Source organism: Nelumbo lutea, chromosome 1 (genome assembly GCF_056320005.1).
Source record: "Nelumbo lutea isolate HS-2025 chromosome 1, American lotus-T2T, whole genome shotgun sequence".
Taxonomy (NCBI): Eukaryota; Viridiplantae; Streptophyta; class Magnoliopsida; order Proteales; family Nelumbonaceae; genus Nelumbo; species Nelumbo lutea.
In genome coordinates this window covers 174,351,952-174,372,299 of record NC_142684.1, presented here as the reverse complement: position 1 = coordinate 174,372,299, position 20,348 = coordinate 174,351,952, and the positions used below count along the sequence as shown (strand labels likewise).

The following is a 20,348-nucleotide window of genomic DNA, read 5'->3' as shown; positions in this document are numbered from 1 at the left end:
CTTTAGTTGAAATTTTGATTTAATGTACAGAAAATATTCAAATTGCACCATTGTTGATTCGGACTCGAATCTTATACCATCAAGTTGGTCCCGCACCCTTACCCAGTAGACATTATAACTGTGTAATGAGAATATCTCCCTTACCCTTTCCATTCATGGGGGAGTTGGTCTTTTGTGGGGAGAGATGTGAGAACAATTTGTGGGTAGCAGATTCAATCCCCACCCATCTTTTCACTAATTTGGATGTCTGATTTGGCACCTTTGTCATCGTGTCCAATTTTATTTGGTTTCTGTCCTTTGTCCAATTAATTGGTCCATGTTTGTACTGAGATTTGTCCTTTAAGGGCGTTTTTGGAATCGTGACAAAAATCATATTGACATGTTAAAGCATGCAGGGAGGAAACTTGAAAAGAGGGAGAGGAAGAAGAGGGAAGAGGGGAAATGACCAGTAACGATAATAACTACCATTAGAATATTCTTCAAAAAAAACCAACATGGGTAAGAAGATTCAGATATCTATGAAGAAAAAACCAGGAACTACTAACAAAAATAAATCAAGAAGATCTGTATATAAAATAAGTGAGAGAGGAAGGAGAAGAATTAGGGTTTGAAACTCGGTCAAGATGTTGCCACCCAGCAAGGCTCCCGAATCAACAACAGTTTGTTTCCTCGCCCACCTTCCTTGCACCTGCTCGGCCTTTGAAAGTTTCCAATTCCCATCTCACTCCCAACATTTCCATTATTGCCATATAACTCCTCTTCCACGTTAACGTCACAATCGTCGTCTTCTTCCTCCTCCTCCTCCTCCTCCTCCCCCTCCTCCTCTTCTTCTTCTTCAATTTCAACCTTGTTTTCCTCTTCTACTTCTTCATTGTTTCCTTCGTTTTCTTCTTCGGCGGCTTCTGGGTCAAAATTAGAAGAAAAATTCTTTGTGAAGTGAAGCCTGAGGCGGCCATCACTCCTTTCAGCTTGAAAATTGGTGCGTGGGGCAGCGACAGTGATGGCTTTCATCACTAACCTACCACCTTCCCTCTGAGGCTTAAAATAAACATAATTGGAACCGCTTCTAGACGTCAAGGGTGGTGGGAAGGCGTGACAATTCGACTTCTTCTCGTCGAAAAGCTGTCGTGCTCTCGATCGCTCCGTCGCCGGAGATCTTGCGCCTTCGGAGTCGGATGAGGATGACAAGACACTGTTGTATTCAGTAATGTCGGTACCCGTCTCGGAACCCAAATTCTCGGTGCAGAGTTCCAAGCTTTTCTCGTTAAGCGTGGACGAAGAACGCTTAATGAGCGGAGGGACATAGTGGCTGTCCCTGTCCTTCGCTTCCTGATCAGGACCCTGCGAGGTATTGCTGAGAATTTGGATGAAGCTCCAGTTGCCTAAGTCACCATTTGAGCTGATGGGGCTGATGTTGTTGTCATCCTGGTCATCGTAAGCTTTCTGGTTGGTCGTCTTATTGTTGTATTTTTGTTCTTGGTCCTCGGTGTCAGAAGCTGACGTGCATGGCCTCCATGTCCGAGCGGATTGGGCGAAGTACTCTCTGGGTGGAGCCAAATTCAGCCCCATGACTCGTGGTTCCACGAGCCAGGGCTCGACGTACGACTGCAATCCTTGGCACACGGTCGACGACATAACTAGATTGGCCGCCGAGAGATGTATTTGAGAGTGTAGAAGGAAACAGACCCACAAAAGTGGGCTTGAAACAGGGGAAACAGAGGACTTAAAGCTTTTGGAAACTAGAAAGAAACAGGGGCGCTTGCGGTTTGAGAAGAGAAGAGTGTATAAACTATAAAGCAAAGCTGTTTAAATGAATCCCAGTTGTGGGGACTGAGGGGATAGAGAAAGAGAGTTGAAGGATAGAAGAGGAGTATGGGGAAGGAGAGAGGAGAGAAAAAGGTGGAGAAGAGAAGAGAGAACATGAGAGATAAGTGAAGGGTGGATGTGAATTTGTAGTCCCGAAAAGTGGCCTTAAGAAAAACAGGTGGGTGTAGAATGTAGAGGGAAAAAAGGGCCCCCTTGATGCCACTAGAAATGAACGACTTCAACTCTGCCACACATTAAAAAACAGAGAAAAAAGAAAAGAAAATCAACAAAAGTTGAACAAAAAGAAAATTCAAATTGGTTTTTTTAATATTTGATTCTGGATTTTGACATGGGTAAAAACTAAAAATTTGATTTTTATTATTTTTTAATCAGCCTCTCATCAATATCTCAAATTGGTTTTTTTTTAATATTTGATTCTGGATTTTGACATGGGTAAAAACTAAAAGTTTGATTTTTATTATTTTTTAATCAGCCTCTCTTCAATATCTCATGTCAGGAGAAAATGGGTTTGTTCAGGCATGTGGTATGTGTGGGTGCCACTGTGTGTGAGATATTGATAGAGAGAGTGCAATTTTGATAAAAAACAAACAGCTTTTTCTATTCTGTTTCACCTTCCCTTCCAAAAGAAAGCCAACAAAATCAACAGAAAACAAAGGATTCTACCGAATATTTTTTGAAAGCGATTGCTTCTCCCTCCACATTTTCCTTCCCTAAAACACAACATTTGGTCATGTTGTCTCCGTGAATATCTTTCAGTCTTTGGGTCGATAACCTCTCACAGAAACACCTACTGAAAACCTGAAAATACATCAAACACCTATTGAAAGCCTCTCCCTTGGATTTACTCAAAAACCCATTATTCATTTCCCTCAAGTCATCCTGACTTGGCAGTGAATTGGTCGTCAAGTTTCTGGTTCGTTCAACTTGGTTCTGAGAATTATTGGACTGGACTGTTTTTAGACCAGATTGAACTCACTGGAATCTGTTAAAAATCCAGGATCGGTTTATTTGAAATTTTGAATCAGGGTAGGATAATGAATATAAGATATATTAAATGGAAGGCAGAGAAATGGGCAACGTCCAGTCCAGAACTTTGGCAATAGATTGGGTCAGGAATGTGCAGAAGGGTGGTGGCCAGTAAACTGTAAAATGAAGGTTAGGACTTTATAATTTAACAATATTTTTCTGAAGGTTGTGGGCGGAGTCTATTTTAATATAATAAAAGAAGGGCCCAGGAGAAGTATCAAGTAATGAAGCCTTTTTAGCTGCAGATGTTGCTGTAAATTTTATGGAGTTCCTATTCAACCGGCCAAAAGGAGAAGAACCCAATTACACGATGAAAATATTAATTAAATAAACCCGCCAACCTCCTTTGATTTTTTTTTTTTTTTTTGTTTTCTCAAGGCACGAGGTTTCTCTTTCATCTTGTTTTCTTGTATACTAATTACCAAAACAGCAGAAAGAGTAAAACTTCACAGTCAGCTGTATTTTAATACCATTTTTGGAATTCAAATTGAGATTTTCGGAGTTGTATTCTACTATTCTGGTTCTTGTTCTTTTCCATCTCTAAGTAAGAAACCAGCTTCCTTCTTCTGTTTGGGTCTGGCCAAGCTTTTTTCCAGAAAAGCACGGCCTTAAAATAAATATAACTTCATCTTATAAACACAACTAAGGAGAGACTCGATGGTGCTAAGGGAGTGATTAGATTTAGTTTCTTAATAAACGGAAACTAAATTGGTTGTGGGCAAGGTTCAAAGTATCAACATTGAGATTTTCAGAGTTGCATTCTGGTTTTTGTTGCTTTCAATCTTTAAGTAAAAAAGAAAAAAACAACATTCTTCTGATTGGATCTGGACAACCTTTTTTTCCAGAAGCACTGACCTCCTCAAGGGGAGTGATTACATTTAGTTTACTAACAAAAAGGAAATTAATTGGTTAGTGGACAAAGTTTAAAGTATCGATATGTCATAATACACGAAAATTATGCATATATCGTGCAATTCAAACGACTGATGCACGAGGATGAAAAATGTTTCAAGCTTCAACAATTGAATCAGAGTATTGAGTTTAAATAGCCTCATGTTTGTTTATTTTTATTATTTTTAATTTAAAAAACCACAAAATTCTGAAGGGATTGAAAAGCTATGTGAAGAGGAGAAATAATAAGCTGTTGTGGACAACTGCCTTTTGAAGTATATAAAATTCTATTGTGCTTCTTGTTGTTTTCAAATTTCCAAGTAAGAAAACATCTTTTTTTTTTTTTTTTTGGGTCTGGTGACCTCATTATAAGCACAATAAGGCTGGTGTTAAAAGATGCCTATATATGTTTTGTATGGGAGTGATTAAATTACTTTTAGTTTTGAAAACTTAATTTGTTGTGGGTGAATTTAAATGACACCATGTTTGATTTTTTATTTTTTTAATTTAAAAGAAAATCCACAATATTTTGAGGGAATTGAAATTGAATGTGAAGAACCAACCAACAGGTGGCTCCTTGGTGTATTAGCTGGTTTGTTCCAGTAGTGATGTGAAATCGAATCTCGCAACCACCACTTTGGGGAGAAATAGGGGTAAGGGGAGGTTTAGTGGTGCATAGCACAGAATGCAGAGACAGAGAGAGAGAGAGAATGAATGAATGAATGTGAAGAGAAGAGAGGACAAGCTAATGTGGGCAACTGCATTTTAACTCTGCTAATATAAGCTTGTCTTACATTGCCGGTCCCAAGTCTATATAAAGGAAGGCTGCATCAGATTGACAGTCAATACTAAAACTTTTGCCAAAGCTTTCTTAATCATATATCCCAATTTGTCTATTCATGCTTAAAGAGAATAGAATGGAAAAATATGATTCAGATACACCACCCCATATTATTGGGATAAGGCTTGGATGATGATGATGAGAATGGATGAGATGACCTTAACCGCCATGTCCCCCGTGTTAAAAGACTGAGTTGAGACCTCACTATTACTGAGAGCTGTGACCCCATTAATTAATCAATCCGACCTGGTTGGTTTTTGGCATAACCACCTGCCAAATGGAAGGTCCTAATCGCATGTTATCGGTACACGTGGCAACAAGGAAGACACTCATTGTTATAATTTTGTGGGCCCTCTCATTTATAGCACTGGTTTATTAACTTTGTTAAGGACTCGTACATGAACAACAGAACAAAATGGAGAGGGAGAGGTATATATGATACATTCACACTATTATTAATTCCAAACAAAAGGAAAGGGAAGGAAAAATGATGTTCCACTGATAAAAAAATACAGTTTCTTATGTCGGCTGAGTTTTTAACCTAAAAATGAACATAGACCCCTTCCTCTCTCTCTCTCTCTCTCTCTCTATGAACCAACTGTCTGCCAAGTCAGTATGGGTCAGTGGAGCACCATAGAGAGGTCCACAGCCCACTTATGATAAATTGCATATATTTTTCCTCAAAAGGCAAAGGTTAAAAGTGAAAATGGAGGACAAACCCCACAGCTACTACACTGACAACACTAGTACAATAACCACACAAAACCCTAACTCTGTAAGCCATGTGGAGTACATGAGAATATGAACCTCCCTAGTCCCTACAATGTCTAAAAGAAGTCACAACGAACCCTAACAAGGTTGCTGTTAAATCCCAGTTGCTATATTAGAGGGCTTTCTTTCCTTTCTAAGGCCTACTAAAGTAGTATGGAAATGAATTGAATACATTGCAAAATGACCATCTAGAGATAAAAAGAAAAGCCCAAGAGTAGTGGAATTCAATGAATGAACAACTCATTTGCGGCTTGTTTCTGTTGGCGTTCATTGAATTGATCATGCAGAAATCTGCATCAATATCTTTCTTCTCAATATTATATTCATCACCTTCTTTATCTAAAACCATTCAAATAACAGGTAACCATCCAATTGAGCTGCAACTGACCCTCTCAAAACCCTCGGAAAATTCCAAACCCATAGGTTGTCTTAAGTACACCCAATAGGCCCTAATACAAAAATATACCCAAGAAAAAGAGAAAAAAGCTTGGTTGATTCTAACCAGTAATTAAATAAGATCTAAAACAAACATGGGTCCACTCAATGACCATAATCACCCAATAGGATGGGAGACTTTTAACACCTTTTGACATTCTAAAAGAATGCTACTGACTAGATCAGGAGCCCCCATTTGGGTTAAGAAAAATCTTAAATTATCATAACAAAGGGTCCTTTTTTCTTTTACGTTTCTGACGATTGTTCCCATTAATAGAATACATTATGCATTTGATTGATGCCAAAATAACTAAATAGTACTAAAAAAGCATACTAACAACTCATAAACTATTCCTGCTATAGTCATTAAAAAGGAGGGAAACAGTTAAAAGTAACGGCAGTAACTATTTAACCTGTACAATGATCTCATCCATCACTTAATAAACAAATGCACAGATACTACTGTGCCTTTAACAGCTTCAACTTCTGCTGAACATGATCCATGCATGCAGTCATATATAGACCCCTTAAACCCTAACCTCCTCCTCTGCATCAGCTTCTATACACTAACCTAGGAACATTAATTGAACACATTTTATTGTATTTGTATCTCTCAAAGTTCTGCTCTATGGTCCTACGCCTACAGCATGCAATAACCTGAAACAAAACAGATAAGCTAGCTCATCTCAGTGACCCTTGGTGGTCCTTAAAACACATGCTTTTGTGAGGATGAAGAGAGAATATGTGCTTCTTGCCCACCCTCTCCAAATACAAAGCTCCAAACCATTAAACTAGCACTCACAAGTCACAAATCACAATCCACCCTGGCTTTTGTTTTAGACTAGTTTCGTCATGGTCCCAAGGCCTCAAGTGAGACCTTAAAGCTAGCTCTGGTTTTCCGCTTTATTTTATGATAATTTTAGAATTATTTTACTGGGAGACTCATACTAAGAAAGCTAGCTTAAAGGAATCCATTTTCATGGCTTACACAAGCAAGTACTAAAGTTTAAACGAGCGCACTGTCCTACCTTTTGACCATGTTAGTGCCACCTTTTTTTCCTCCCACTGTTCATACTTAAAACAACAAAAAGGAAATGTCTACGTAAACCATGCAAACATGGCAATCAGCTAATGGTCGTTCCTTCGGTAATCACGAGATGGACACAAATTAAAACTAATGCTTCATCGAGCCCACGAAAAGCTTCAACGACAGGATGCAGACATCACGAAAAGCTGGAACTTTACAGGCAGCCGTGTGTAAGCATCGGGAACGAATCTCAACTGGCAAGCATCATTACTGTTTTCTTATGGAAATATCCGTCACTTTCTTGATTCAGCATTCAGCAACTGCCCCTGTTCGTCGTTGAAGGTTTCCATAATCAGCGTACACTTAGTTTCCATTTCCATCTATAAGACAGACTAATCAATACCGGTGAAGTAAGAAAGGGAATAATCTTTTATGAGTCCGAGTCTCCTGCTGCTCCAAGATATGTACAGGATGATGATGTATAATTAATTAAAAGGTGGGTTGATTTAGTTTCTCATTAAATGAGCCTTTAAGTCAATTCCATAAGAAATTGTTCAAGGTACAGCGCACATGTGCTCCTCGAAGGAATTATTATGGGCACAGACAACAAGGCACTGACTCATGTTTTGGCACAGATTCTTGTATAATCAATCCACCATGCTTACATGAACATATCGGTAATAGAAATAAGCCTTGGTTTTCTGCTTGGGAGGTTGATAGCTTTGTCTCAGACAAAATGTACTAGTTTCATCAAGGGCCAGATGGTCTGGTGGATGACAAAGAATGCGGTGGTTCCCACCATGAGATGGTATGGAGAATGATAAAGAATGCAGTAGTTCACAAACCTTTCATTTTCTAACAACTAAATACCAACCTGCTTTCCTACAAAGAAAATATCAGTGCATCCAACTCAATAAGCATTAGCAACTGGGCATTTTTCATGAAAACAGGGAGCAGCAACCTAATTCAATAAGAATCAAGTTCCACAAACTTCAGAAAAGAAAAAAATTAGTTGACTTAAAATGGGGAAGTATGAATATAATACAAACCAAACAAATGGATATATACAAACAATTTGACATAAAGAGTTCTGTCGATTTCCATATTCCTCTGTAAAGACAATAACATATTTGGTAAAGTTATCAATCTTTGTAAATGCAGGTCAACTGGCTATTCAATCAATTTGTTAAGTCTTTACCAAGGAGAATGCAGCATCTAAAAGGAAAATTTTTGCTTCACTCTATATCATAATACATGTTTACATTGATAATATTAATACATTGCTAGTTGGTATGGTTTTAATACTATTAGTACATCAAGGAATTGGGCTCTTGATCAACTTGTAAATCCTCATAAGGAGGATAGTCAAATACAAACAAAATATGGTAGTTCCATTTGATACATGTTACATGAATTTGATAAAATGACGTTACAACATCCTGCCTCCGTTCAGCATTCATCACCAGGATGAATGTCTCCACGCATAACAAGAGAGGTGGATGAGGGGAGTTGAACTTGCTCTGTTTCTGTGGCTAATACTAAACAACGTCAAGATACATGAAGGTTTTGAATTTCAATCTGTAATGTTTGCAGTCTTTTCTCAACGTTCGCTAATTCCTCTTGAATCTCCAATATTTTGTCTAGTCTACTTTGTGCCGCATCCTGGTAAGGCTTGCTGATGAGTTTGACAAAGTTTTCAAGATCCCCAATGGTCTTCAAGAGATCTCTTTGCATAGCTTCTTCGACTTCACGTGCCAATATATCTGCTGCTCTTTTCACCTTATCCTCCATCTCCCTTCGACGGGTGGGGAAATTTGAAATTGCTAATAAACTATTACAAAGAAAGGTCGCATCAGTCTTCAATATTGGAATTGTGCAATCTAGATGCCAAAAGGCAGATACATGTAAACCAAAAGTTGCATGTTTTCTTCATCCAAAGATATGAAAAGAACTTGTTATGCTTTCAGCTATTCACAATTTCACATTGTCTTGTCCATCATCCACAAGACAGAAATACAAAATAAATTTGGTTGATATTCCAATTCATATCAATGGGGAAGAAAATGAAAATAAAATGTTATCCATGTATAGGAGAGATACATGGTAAGTAGTAACTAAAGTTGTGTTCGGTACCATTACCATTTAAGGTTCAAACATTTAGAGAGGCAATGGCATTTCATGTCAAAATACCAACACAGGAGTTTTGACACGAAAGTTGTTTGGTTGGTACTTACGCTGAATTGGCATTGAACACGTCGTTTGAGCAGTATTGTGTTTGGTATTCGGCATTGATACCTAAAATATTTAAATAAAATGTATAAATTCAACGTGACACCACCCTACTATACTGACTCTCATCCGATGGTCAAAATTAAAAATATTTTTTTCTGATGATTGGCTCATTATTATACATAGATTAACATCTAGATGCAGATTTAATGGTTCTAGAAGCATAGAACCAAAAAAAAAAAAAAAGTACCTTTGTTTTGGAGATAGAGTTTTATGGGTATTCAATGGTCTATATCCATCTTTGCTAGTATGTGATGCACCATAATATATCTCTACACTGCCATGTAGGACACCAAGAACCAGGTCATTGGACTTTGTTTCTTCAAATGGGAAGCTGATGGAGGAAACAGCAATTTGACGTTTCCCCCAACACCCTCAGGTTGATGTTTCCAGTAGAAATGTTGTATGATTGTTTTTAACTCAAAACAGTCTCAACCAAACAGAAAATTGATGTTTAAACTCACCTAAAAGGGCATTAGCCTTTTATTTTTAATTTTTATGAAACATTGCAGTTTTCATGCATCTTATGTTGATGAAAATTTAAAAATGACCACTATAGCACTTCTTCATAGCTATAATACACATGAATTTAGAAGACAACTTTGCAGATCAGGTTGCCAAATTTGAAGAACTACAACAAGATCAGCTCGGGTTCTGGATTGGGTTCATTCAAAATTAAACAAATGCCCAATCCAACTTGACCCAAGTTGCAGCCCTAAAATATAGGGCCCCTGACCCAGATAACTCAAGTAACTCATATGGTGCCACATTTTTGTTCCATCTTGATTGCCGGAGGTTGGATTTCTTCCATGATAATAAAGCAGACTCAACAAACACAAACAATCAAGAAAACAATAAATGCATGTATGAATCTTAATCCAATCATAAATACCCTGAAAATACATAATTAACGATCTATGAGTTGCATGTTTCTGGTAGGAACTCTGGGATAATTTCAGGTCGCATTCATTTATAAGACAATAATGAAAAGATGGAAAAAAAATATAGGGTGATGACACCAGTACACTACTGTTAGAAATCATTACTCTGATCTTTTTCTGTCTTGATTTATATGGAGAATTTATAAAAGAAAAGAGAGGGAAAAAGCATACAAGAACCAAGAGGTATTCAGCAAAGGAGAAATATAGTTATACTTCTAGTAATTCACATGGACCTATAGACACCTAACAAACAGCTTAGTGTCTGGAATAAGTCAATAACAGCTAAAATGAACTGTCAAACACCTCTAATCTATTTGATGATCAGACTTCATAGCTGTATACAGAGGATTCCAGTTAGATAAATGATGTCAAACAGGAGAAAGTAGAAAGATGACCCCACATTTTCATCAAGAACCTTCAGTAAAAGAAGTGCAACATGAATATCAGAATAAAAAGATATATTACCCGCCAGCAGAACAAAGGCCTAGAGCAAGAAGATCTTCCAATGTGGTTGGTAGCACAGAAGTTAGCAGGGAAGCAGACAGACCTGCAGCCCCCAGTCCTCCAAAAGTCCCCAAAACCTGAAAATTTAATGAAAACTTATATTAGCCATTTTCTTAAGGTAAGCCACAGAGTATAGATTGATATTTGAGAACATAGGGGGAGGTAGCAAGGCCTCAACTTGATACAAGAATCAGGTTTATTCATTTATTAGATCTGCAAATCTCTAAGAAAGCATTTTCCTCACACACTGAAAACGAAGTTTGATTTTTTTATATGTTAATACCTTCAATATTAAGCATCCTAAGTTAAGAATAGAGGCCATAATTGGTTGTATTGTTGTTTTCTGCAATAAACCAGTAATACAATTTTCTTTTATCCATTTGCACACTGAATCCATGCTTCAATAAACATGATGTTGACAAAATGACAAAACTTGACATACTCCCAGCATCAAATGCAGAGCAAGGAAAATGTCAAGAGGAGGGGGGACACCCCTGGACCTCTACCCCTGCCCACCACTAGGTTGAACTTACAAACCACATATCCTCTGTCATGCTTTTCAATTAAAAAATTAAAAGAGAGGAAAGAAAGAAAAGAACTGCAAAACCATGCGTTTAAGTTACCCTGCCTAAAATCAGTTTTTTCAACCCAGCACTGCCCAGATGATTGAACCGTTTGACCCATCACCCAGAGGCCAAGACAGTCCCATGACTCCTGTTCAACCCCAAACCTGTTGGTAAAAAAAACAGTTCACTTAGTCAAAGTCCATTCTGCCCAGGCCCAGATGTTCAAATTGTTGAGCCATTCAACCTGGTCTATGGGTTACAGTTCATAACATTTTATAATATCAGCAATCATAATTTCTATTTATTAATATGATTTTAATATAAAAAATATCCAATCAACCAATCAATCAAATGGTCAAACCCAAAAAGAGGCTACAGGGGGGAGAGAGAGAGATAAAAGGGGCCAGTGACCAGTGAATCTTCTTTCTTGAGAATTTTATACTGACCACTTCACGGATTTCTTGCTCAAAAAGTTTTGCTGCAGCACTAGCATTGAAGTCCTCTATTACTTTTAGGCTAAGCTCCTCTCCTTTCTTTAGCAATTCATAAGCCTCCAACTGCACTTCATTGTGTGGGTAGACAAATTCCGGCCATCTTTTCTCAAATGATTCCTTGTAGAGTCTTCCTTCACAAACATTACTTGATTGTAACCAAATCAAATACTCCCCAAGTAGTTTCTACATGCCAAAACAACAGAAAGAAGAGCAAACCATGAAAAACCAGACCAACTAGTTGAAGGCAAAAACAAGTTCAAGTTAGGGCCTGTTCAAATAACAGCTGCCAACTATGAGAAATGCTGGATGGTGGGTCTTCCATGCTTATCAGTTCAAGTTATGAAGTCTTCAAGGGTTCAAGGCAACTATGCCTGAATCCCTGAGAATTAGTTGTTCTACACTATTGTAGAAATTCCTAAGAGAGTCAATGAATTGTATGATTGGTCATGTTCATTGAAGTATTCTTGTTTTGGTTTCTAATCAAACATGATTGGCCATGGATTAGTTCTATTGAGAACTAGGAAACCTCTAGTGGAGGTTAATGGGAGGTTCCTTACACCATACTCCCCTCACAACTGAGTCTTCAAATCCTTTTCCATGGTTAAGACTAACTAGTTTTCTTATGGAATCATCAAGAAAATTTTCTTCCAGAATTTTTCAAATTCAGGCCCCATCTATCCCAATTATCTGGTTAGAATTAGATGGACTGCAACTCTAATGTTACCCCTCTGAAATGATAGCTTCAATCATGCTAGTTCTTACTGCTAATATTGTGATCCTTGGTTTTCCAAAGATAAAGTGGTTTCCCAGATTTTTCTAGAGGCATCTCAATTTAGAATGAGTCTATGACTTCATATACTTTCCACATTGCCCATGGTAAAAAAAAAAAAGTAGATATATTCCAGAGCATTCCTAATTGATGGATTGCACATCAATTTAGATTGCTCTCTGTTGACATAATTTTTGCTCTAAACCTCTAGCTTCCAATTCTAAACGATGTTGTCTGGTTCTCTTTTAACTAAGTTTGAGGCCTGATTTTATTATTTTCTTTCTTTATTGGCCTACAAAATTGACTTTGCTAATCAAGACCGATAACTGAATGTTGTTCCCTGTAAACAGGCATTAAAAAAAACAAATCTCAAGGTTCATTTCCTGCTCAATATAGATCAATAAACTTACTTGTGCATCAGAAAGTGCAGGGCTTATAATTTCATTTTGAATGCTTGAGGTGGCCGGTATCGAACCCAATTTCTCGCCTTTGAAAACATAGGAAGCAACAAGATCAAGATTTGACAATTGAAGAGTAGATCCAACAAGCTTCAAAGCCCGTCCTTTTGCATTATTAATCTGCACAGTAAATATACAGGTGCTACCTCATAAACAATTTCAAAGTTGAAAAAGGACATCCCGCCAAGGAAGATGTTTTTTGAAAGTTTCTCTTTTGATGATTAAGGAAATAATGGAAACTAGGGTCCGATCCCCTCCATCTCCATTGTTTTAATAGAATTTGCAAGGTGCCAACCAGCTGATTGGTAAGGTCTCCTGCTGGTTGTAGCGGAGACTTGGGATCAAATCCCGCCTGCACCTGGGGTGGGGGATGGGCTACCCTCCGCTGTGTAGCCCTTCAAAAGAAATAGAAAAAGGAAATAATGGAAACAAAATTAAATTTATATATGGTTGACAAATAACATGATTCTACCAGGAGCTTACCAGTGATAAAGTCTGTCTCCTCCAAGACAGGCTCTCACTTTCCATCTTTGCGGCATACTGTTTTACACTATTAACCATTTCATTAACCAAGGTTAAATCCTGATTGGCAGATTTGCAATCTTCTCTGACAAGAACTTCACAAGCAGAAAGTAACCGATCTGCAATCCTAATTGGTGTTTCAAGCTTAAGCTTCATTCTTTCCATTCCATTATTTGTTGAACCATCCAAGAAACTATATAAGAACTTTTCAAGGTCATCAAAGCAACTGGTTCTCCAATGAGGATTACCCCATAAGAGTTCTTCATAATCTTTTCCAGCACTTGCAGAAGCTAAAAGTTTTGCTTCAAGTGCAGACCGTGCAGATACAGGATATAATGTCACATTTTCTGCATTGAGCAGTTTCCCTGTGTTCTGTTTGATAAATGCAACAGCTTCCTCAAGCTGCACAGCAATCACATAAAAACAGGATAAAACAAACAGTAAGGATCACTAGGCAGCTGCACGTACAAGAAAAACTTCTGGTAGGGAGGAAAAAGGTTCACAAACACAGGCTTTAGATGGATTCAGAAACAAGGAAAAAAGAACTGAAGAAATAGAAAGAATAAAATCCAAATCAAAGGCATAGTTAGACCTCGCTGGTAGTCCTATAGATATCAGATTTGTTCAACACAAATACGACTTTTTTCTTCCACTGCTGAATATAATGAAGAAATGCAACCTGAAAAGCACCAAATGTGAAGTTGGAACCAATTTATGAAAAAAACAATGTTAGTTCAATGGCTTAACTAAATTTTAATCTCAAACTCAAAGAGCGATGTTGCATCTGAAGCCAAGAAGATAAGTGGACATGAAGGATGAACCTGGAACTTAACATTTTGAAAATAATCACTACTAGAGAACAAAAGACTTTGGTATGTGAAACAAGTAATATGCTGGAATGTTACATAGAAAACCTAATTAGTTCTTTTATGAACTAAAAAAATTTCTCCTAGACACAAGGAGTTTTATTCTTTAGATTCAACTATCGTAATTGGCTGGTGTAATTAAAATATTTAAAACTCACTTCAAAAAGTTATCTCATCCTTGCAATGCCAGTAGGGATCTTTTTAACATGTACAAATCCAGATAACAAGAACCAAAGATAAGTATTACTCATTTTTGTTGTAATAAATGCAACTAAGGTAGGCATCCTTTTTTTTATTTTTGATCGGTAACCCTAACTTGGTGTAATGGTAAAAAGTCGGTCTGTCAAGCATGAGAACACAGGTTTGAGTCTGAGAGCGGCCACTTTGTACAAACAGTAGACCGTATCCAGTCTACTGTCCACCCCACCCAAGACCCCAGATGTCTAGGATCAACATTGGGTAATGACCTTAATTGATAACCATAACATTTTATTAATTGAGAAAAAGAAGGGATTACGTAAAAATAAATAAATAACAAGCATCCCTTCACTTTAGAGTTACAAAATTCAAAGATATACAAGTATCCAGAACAAATACCACTCTAATATACGTTGAACAGCCTCCAAGGTTACTTACATGATATAGGAGGTGGTGGCTTCATATCATCATTCTAACGACTAACGAGCCTTTAAAGGAACTGAACAGTAGGGATAGCAATTTTCCCCATCCCTGACGGGGACCCGATGGGGTCGAGGATGAGGATTGTTCTGGCGCGGCGGGGACAGAGCAGGGATTAATAGGAATCCGTAATCAAGGTCAAGGTCGGGGATGGGGATTGAAGTTCCCACCCCGCCCTGACCCCGACCTCGATTATGCATATATATATATAGGATGAGGATTGTTTTGGCGTGGCGGGGATGGGGCAAGGATTAATAGGAATCCGTAATCGAGGTCAAGGTCAGGGATGGGGATTGAGGTTCCCACCCCACCCTGACCCCGACCTCGATTATGCATATATATATATATATCAAAACATATTTAAAAAATTATTTATAATTTAGGAGAATTTACCACCCAGCCAGGGTCATAAAAAAATACCTCCAAAAGCACTGTACTCATTTAAAAACTTCTGAATTTTATACCCTTCAAATACAAATTTCCATCAACTCCACTGGCCCACACCCACGTCACCCCCCCCATCCTTTCATAGTATAGGAAAATACCTGGAATACCCCATGGACCCACTTAACTCTCGACCCTTTATAGAAAAACCCAGAAATACCCCTCATTTAACACCCCGCCGCAGTTAAAGGTAAACATTTAATTTTCTCTCCTCCCATATTTACCCACTTAACTAGCCCAACTGCCCAAATCATTAATCGATAAATTTTCTCTCTTGGGTAATTATTCTTCTCTCGTCTATATTTACTTTCATTCCAACCTCCTACCGACCCAAGGTCCTTCAGTTCTTCCGATCACTGGCATTCTTTCTATTCTTTAATTAAACCGGTCCAATCTTGCAACATACAAGGAGCAACTGGAAACAAAGAAAAAAATTCTCTCCCACGGTAGGGCTGCCACTTTCCTTCCTGTTGGACAAGACATAAAGTTCTACAAAGAGAACCTTGCAGAGGACTTTGAAGAAGACGACAGAGGTTACTTAAAGGGGAATTTTCCTTATTTAAAGAGAACATTGTAGGGAAGCATTTGTTTGAAGCAGACGATTGAGTTTTTGCAAAGAAGACAGAGAAGAATCATTAGTTCTTAGTTTCTAAAATCTAGTGTTACTTACTCATTTCCACCCCACATTCGAAGACCGAACTTGTTCATACAATGTAAGATTCTAACTCTCTTTCTTTCTTCCTTCTCTGTCATTCATTCCATTTTCGCTCTTTTTTTGTCTTTATTCTTCTTTGTAACTCCCACTTCCCTTCATCTACCTCGTTGGGACGACAGCGGCAACCATTTTTTCCCCTGTTTTCTAAGTTATGAATCAAACTAATACCGTGTAATAACACTAACTGATGTGTGTTTGAACGGGCCTTGCACAGACCGAACCCGACATCCAAATGAAACACACGTGGTGTTGATGTGGCTTACTATATAGGTTGTGCAGATATGTAAAAACTTATGATGACATATCGACACACATACTGTAATGTGGATTTCACTAGTCTGGTCCCTGAGGCCTCCGGCACATGCACTATAATGACCATTGAGTCATTCCATTTCGGTATGTGCATAAAATAATCCACCAAATGTGTACTACACTAAGCTGAAACACACAACAGTACTGATCTCATGCAAACCACACGTTCACACATATCGGTTGCATCCGCCCGTGTTCGAAGGTGAACAGGACTGGAGGTAGGCTGAGCCAGTTCTTGAGGCATCCGGGGCATACATAAGAATGACCCGTGAGTCAGTCCATCTCGATATGTGCATACAATAATCCACCAAATGTGGACTACAATAGGCTAAAACACAATTAACAGTGATCCCATGCACACAACACGTTAACACCTATCGATCGTGTCCTCCCACGTCCGAAGGTGAATGGGCCCTTAGACAGGCTCTTCAGGGCCCGAATGCCTCCGGCATATACATTTGAATGACCGGTGAGCCAATCCATCTAGGTATGTGCATACAATAATCCACCAAATGTGGATTCCACTAGGCTGACACACATCTACATTGTCTTTATAGGTTTACAATAAACTAGTTTTAATTGTAAACGTAATTCATTAGTAAAGATATGATTCTTGTCGGACTTTGTCATTTTTTCATAAAGATGTCTACTCCTTTTTTTTAGTAACGAAGGATAGTTGTCAAAGATTTATATATGTTATGTTATGACTGGACAAAATACAATCTAGATTTGGTTTCGTTGTTGTTCATTCTTGCATATGGAAATATGTATATATGAAGCATTTAGGAAGAGAAATCATTTGCGGTAGAGGTGGATAAACGTATTAACATAACACATAAGAGACTAATCAAATAAAAATATAGTTATCAATAAAGAAAAACGAAACGTGTGATTCGTTTATATAAACAAATTACACACAAAATGTTTGATCCGGTCTAGACATTCGGTCATTTAGACATAATCCAATCTCATTAATGGTGGCCACTTCGATCATTTCGTGTAGCGATATTCCACAAGCGTTCGACTTCGTCGCGCAATTGCAAAAACTCGCATCTCAATGCTAGATATTTTGTCCTCATTTCCTATAGTTCGGCCTCCCACTCAAGGCAAATGCGTTGGTACTCTTTCATGGCATCGAAGTTTGCATCCCTTATGTTGATCCGCAGGCATGATCGCAGATATTGGATGGCCACTCGGGCAGCCATTTCAACCGATGCATCGGGTGTATCAATTGTATCCCCATAGAAGCTTCTCACATCGCCCCATGCAGTCACAGTGGCGACTGCATAAAATTTGTTGCCCACCGTATTTATAGTAAATCTCGGACATGGGAAGTGGCAAGTAGCAAAAGTTCGCCTAAGGATATCAAGTAAGGATGCTTTGACCTTGAAGGGTTCCGCCATTCGAAACAATTAAACAAGATAAAAAAATGGAAGAACATGAGGAAAGTGAGAGACATAAATGTAAAAAGAACAGTATGTGGCTATTTCAATTTGCAGACCGCAATACCTAACAAAAATGATGACCACTAAGTCAGTTAGTGTTATCACACGATATTAGTTTGATCCATAACTTAGAAAACAGGGGGAAAAATGGTTGCCGCTACTCAGTTTGTCATTGTCGCCCCGGCGAGGCAAATGAAGGGAAGTGGGAGTTACAATGAAGAATAAAGACAAAAAAAAGAGCGAAAATGGAATGAATGACAGAGAAGGAAGAAAGAAAGAGAGTTAGAATCTTACATTGTATGAACAAGTTTGGTCTTTGAATGTGGGGTGAAAATGAGCAAGTAACACTAGATTTTAGAAACTAAGAACGGATGGTTCTTCTCTATGTCTTCTTTGCAGAAACTCTATCGTCTACTTCAAACGAATGCTTCTCTACAAAGTTCTCTTTAAATAAGGAAAATTCCCCTTTAAATAACCTTTGTCGTCTTCTTCAGAGTCCTTTGCAAGGTTCTCTGTAATGTTCTCTGCAAGGTTCTCTTTACAAAACTTTACGTCTTGTCCAACAGGAAGGAAAGTGGCAGCCCTACCGTGGGAGAGAATTTTTGTATTGTTTCCAGTTTCTCCCTGTCTGTTGCAAGATTGGACCGGTTTAATTAAAGAACAGAAAGAACGCCGGTGATCGGAAGAACTGAAGAAGGACCTTGGGTCGATAGGAGGCTAGAACGAAAGTAAATATAGATGAGAGAAGAATAATTACCCAAGGGAGAAAATTCACCAATTAATGATTTGGGTAGTTGGGTTAGTTAAGTGGGTAAATATGGAAGGAGAGAGAAAACTAAATGTTTACCTTTAACCGTGGCGAGATGTTAAAATGAGGGGTATTTCTAGGTTTTTCTATAGAGTCGAGAGTTAAGTGGGTCCAAGGGGTATTCTGGGTATTTCCCTATACCATGAAAGGATGGGGGGGACGTGGGTGTGGGCCAGTGGAGTTGACGGAAATTTGTATTTGAAGGGTATAAAATTCCGATGTTTTTAAATGAGTACAGTGCTTTTGGAGGTCTTTTTTTATGACCTTGGTTGGGCGGTAAATTCTCCTATAATTTAAATTTTTTATTTATTTTAAGTAAATTTATTTTTCAAATAAATACCATTAACTAAAAAAATTTCGAGGATCGGGGATGGAGGACAAATTTTATCCCCGGAGGGGATCAGGGATGGGGGCGGGGGTTAATTTCATAATCGGGGTCAGGATGGGGAATATGATCCCCACCCCATTGCCATTCCTATTGGAAAGTTCTATATAAACATACACTGCTTCATTAAGACACTAACAAAATTTTCATAGAGAGGTGGAAACTCCCAAAGGGGAAAAGAAAGCAAGTTATAACTCTGAGAAAGGGAAATGGACAGACTATCCTGATATAGAACAAATAGGAAAAGATGCAAAAAGACAAAGGCAAAAGAAAATGTTGAAATTTCTATACAAATTATTGAATGTTCCATGTAAGAAAGAAAAAACAAATCTTAAGGCACCAGATTCTTCAATTCCTTTCCCAGAGAAACCACATCCACTTAATACATAGGCAATTTAATATCTTCCCTTATATTCTGGGCCTCTGGCCTAATACATGATGCACCAAAAAATATCTTTGAAAATGGAAAAATAACTCAAGAAAACAAGAAGCAATGCCAATGACAGGACGGAATACATAAACAACTTTCTTTTCCCCAAGATAATTGTAAAATCAACCAGGCATCCCAGCCATATAGTTTGTAAACAAGAGAAGAAACGGTCAGAAAGGGGTCTTCAGCACATTCATATACTCTATAACCCAAACCATTTTACATGTTTGACAATGCTTTTATCTTTTATTGAACCCATGGTTCAAAGTATCGATATGTATCTACAATACATCAATTTTCAGGATCACTGATATGCTATATAATGGGAATTAGGAAGATGTCTCATGTTTAAATAACAATACTAGGTGTTCATTAGTGGTGGTAATATGAGCATTGATTGAAACTAAAAAAAAAAAGAAGAGTATCGAAGCTTTTAGATGCTCAATACTGAATTTCTCAGTATCAAGCATATCGATGCTTTGGGCCTGATTGAAGCTGAAGATCACATTAATTTAGCTACATGCACAGCTAAAGCAATTTGCACTTTGTGAATGTTTTAGAGGATTGGGTAGCTATAGTTTTAAACAAATATCATACTGGAGTAAAATAACCCTAACTCTTGAAAATCTATGAAACATAAAAAGTTTAAAGAATTGTAGTTTTTTGGGTCACACTACTACACTTTTTCATTCTGTATGGTTGATGGCCCCATAGTTTACACTGTCCTCACCAAGTATCTTCATTTCTTCTCGAAAACCCATGAAGTAAAGATCTTACACTCGTAAGATACTCCTTTAATGTGAAGAACAGAGAAAAAACAGAAAAGTAGAAGCTCTGAGCCTCTGATAGGAAAGGTTATTATGAGGGTGGCACATTGGTTAAAATCCCTACCTGTTTTTTGCCC

At 37.9% G+C, this 20,348-nt stretch overlaps 2 protein-coding genes across 5 annotated transcripts in view; both read right to left on the bottom strand.

Annotated features, from left to right (window-relative positions):
• Positions 1–442: 442 nt before the first annotated feature.
• LOC148879309 (protein FANTASTIC FOUR 3-like) lies at positions 443–1,939 on the bottom strand. Its single transcript, XM_088960816.1, has one exon. The coding sequence runs from the start codon at positions 1,633–1,635 to the stop codon at positions 619–621; it is 1,017 nt and encodes a 338-aa protein (XP_088816942.1). The 5' UTR covers positions 1,636–1,939; the 3' UTR covers positions 443–618.
• Positions 1,940–8,034: 6,095 nt separating this feature from the next.
• FZL (FZO-like protein) overlaps positions 8,035–20,348 on the bottom strand; it is a 40,051-nt gene continuing 27,737 nt past the window's right edge. For 2 of the 4 annotated variants that reach the window (XM_088960811.1, XM_088960812.1), the window contains exons 6-11: positions 13,954–14,040; positions 13,323–13,763; positions 12,792–12,959; positions 11,565–11,795; positions 10,514–10,629; positions 8,035–8,649 (exon numbers count right to left, since the gene is read on the bottom strand). In XM_088960811.1, the coding sequence (XP_088816937.1) occupies positions 8,367–8,649; positions 10,514–10,629; positions 11,565–11,795; positions 12,792–12,959; positions 13,323–13,763; positions 13,954–14,040 (1,326 nt within the window). In that variant the 3' untranslated portion in view covers positions 8,035–8,366. Of the gene's footprint in view, positions 8,650–8,863; positions 9,114–10,513; positions 10,630–11,564; positions 11,796–12,791; positions 12,960–13,322; positions 13,764–13,953; positions 14,041–20,348 lie in introns of those variants that run through there. The other 2 variants (XM_088960813.1, XM_088960815.1) reach the window with 2 other exon arrangements.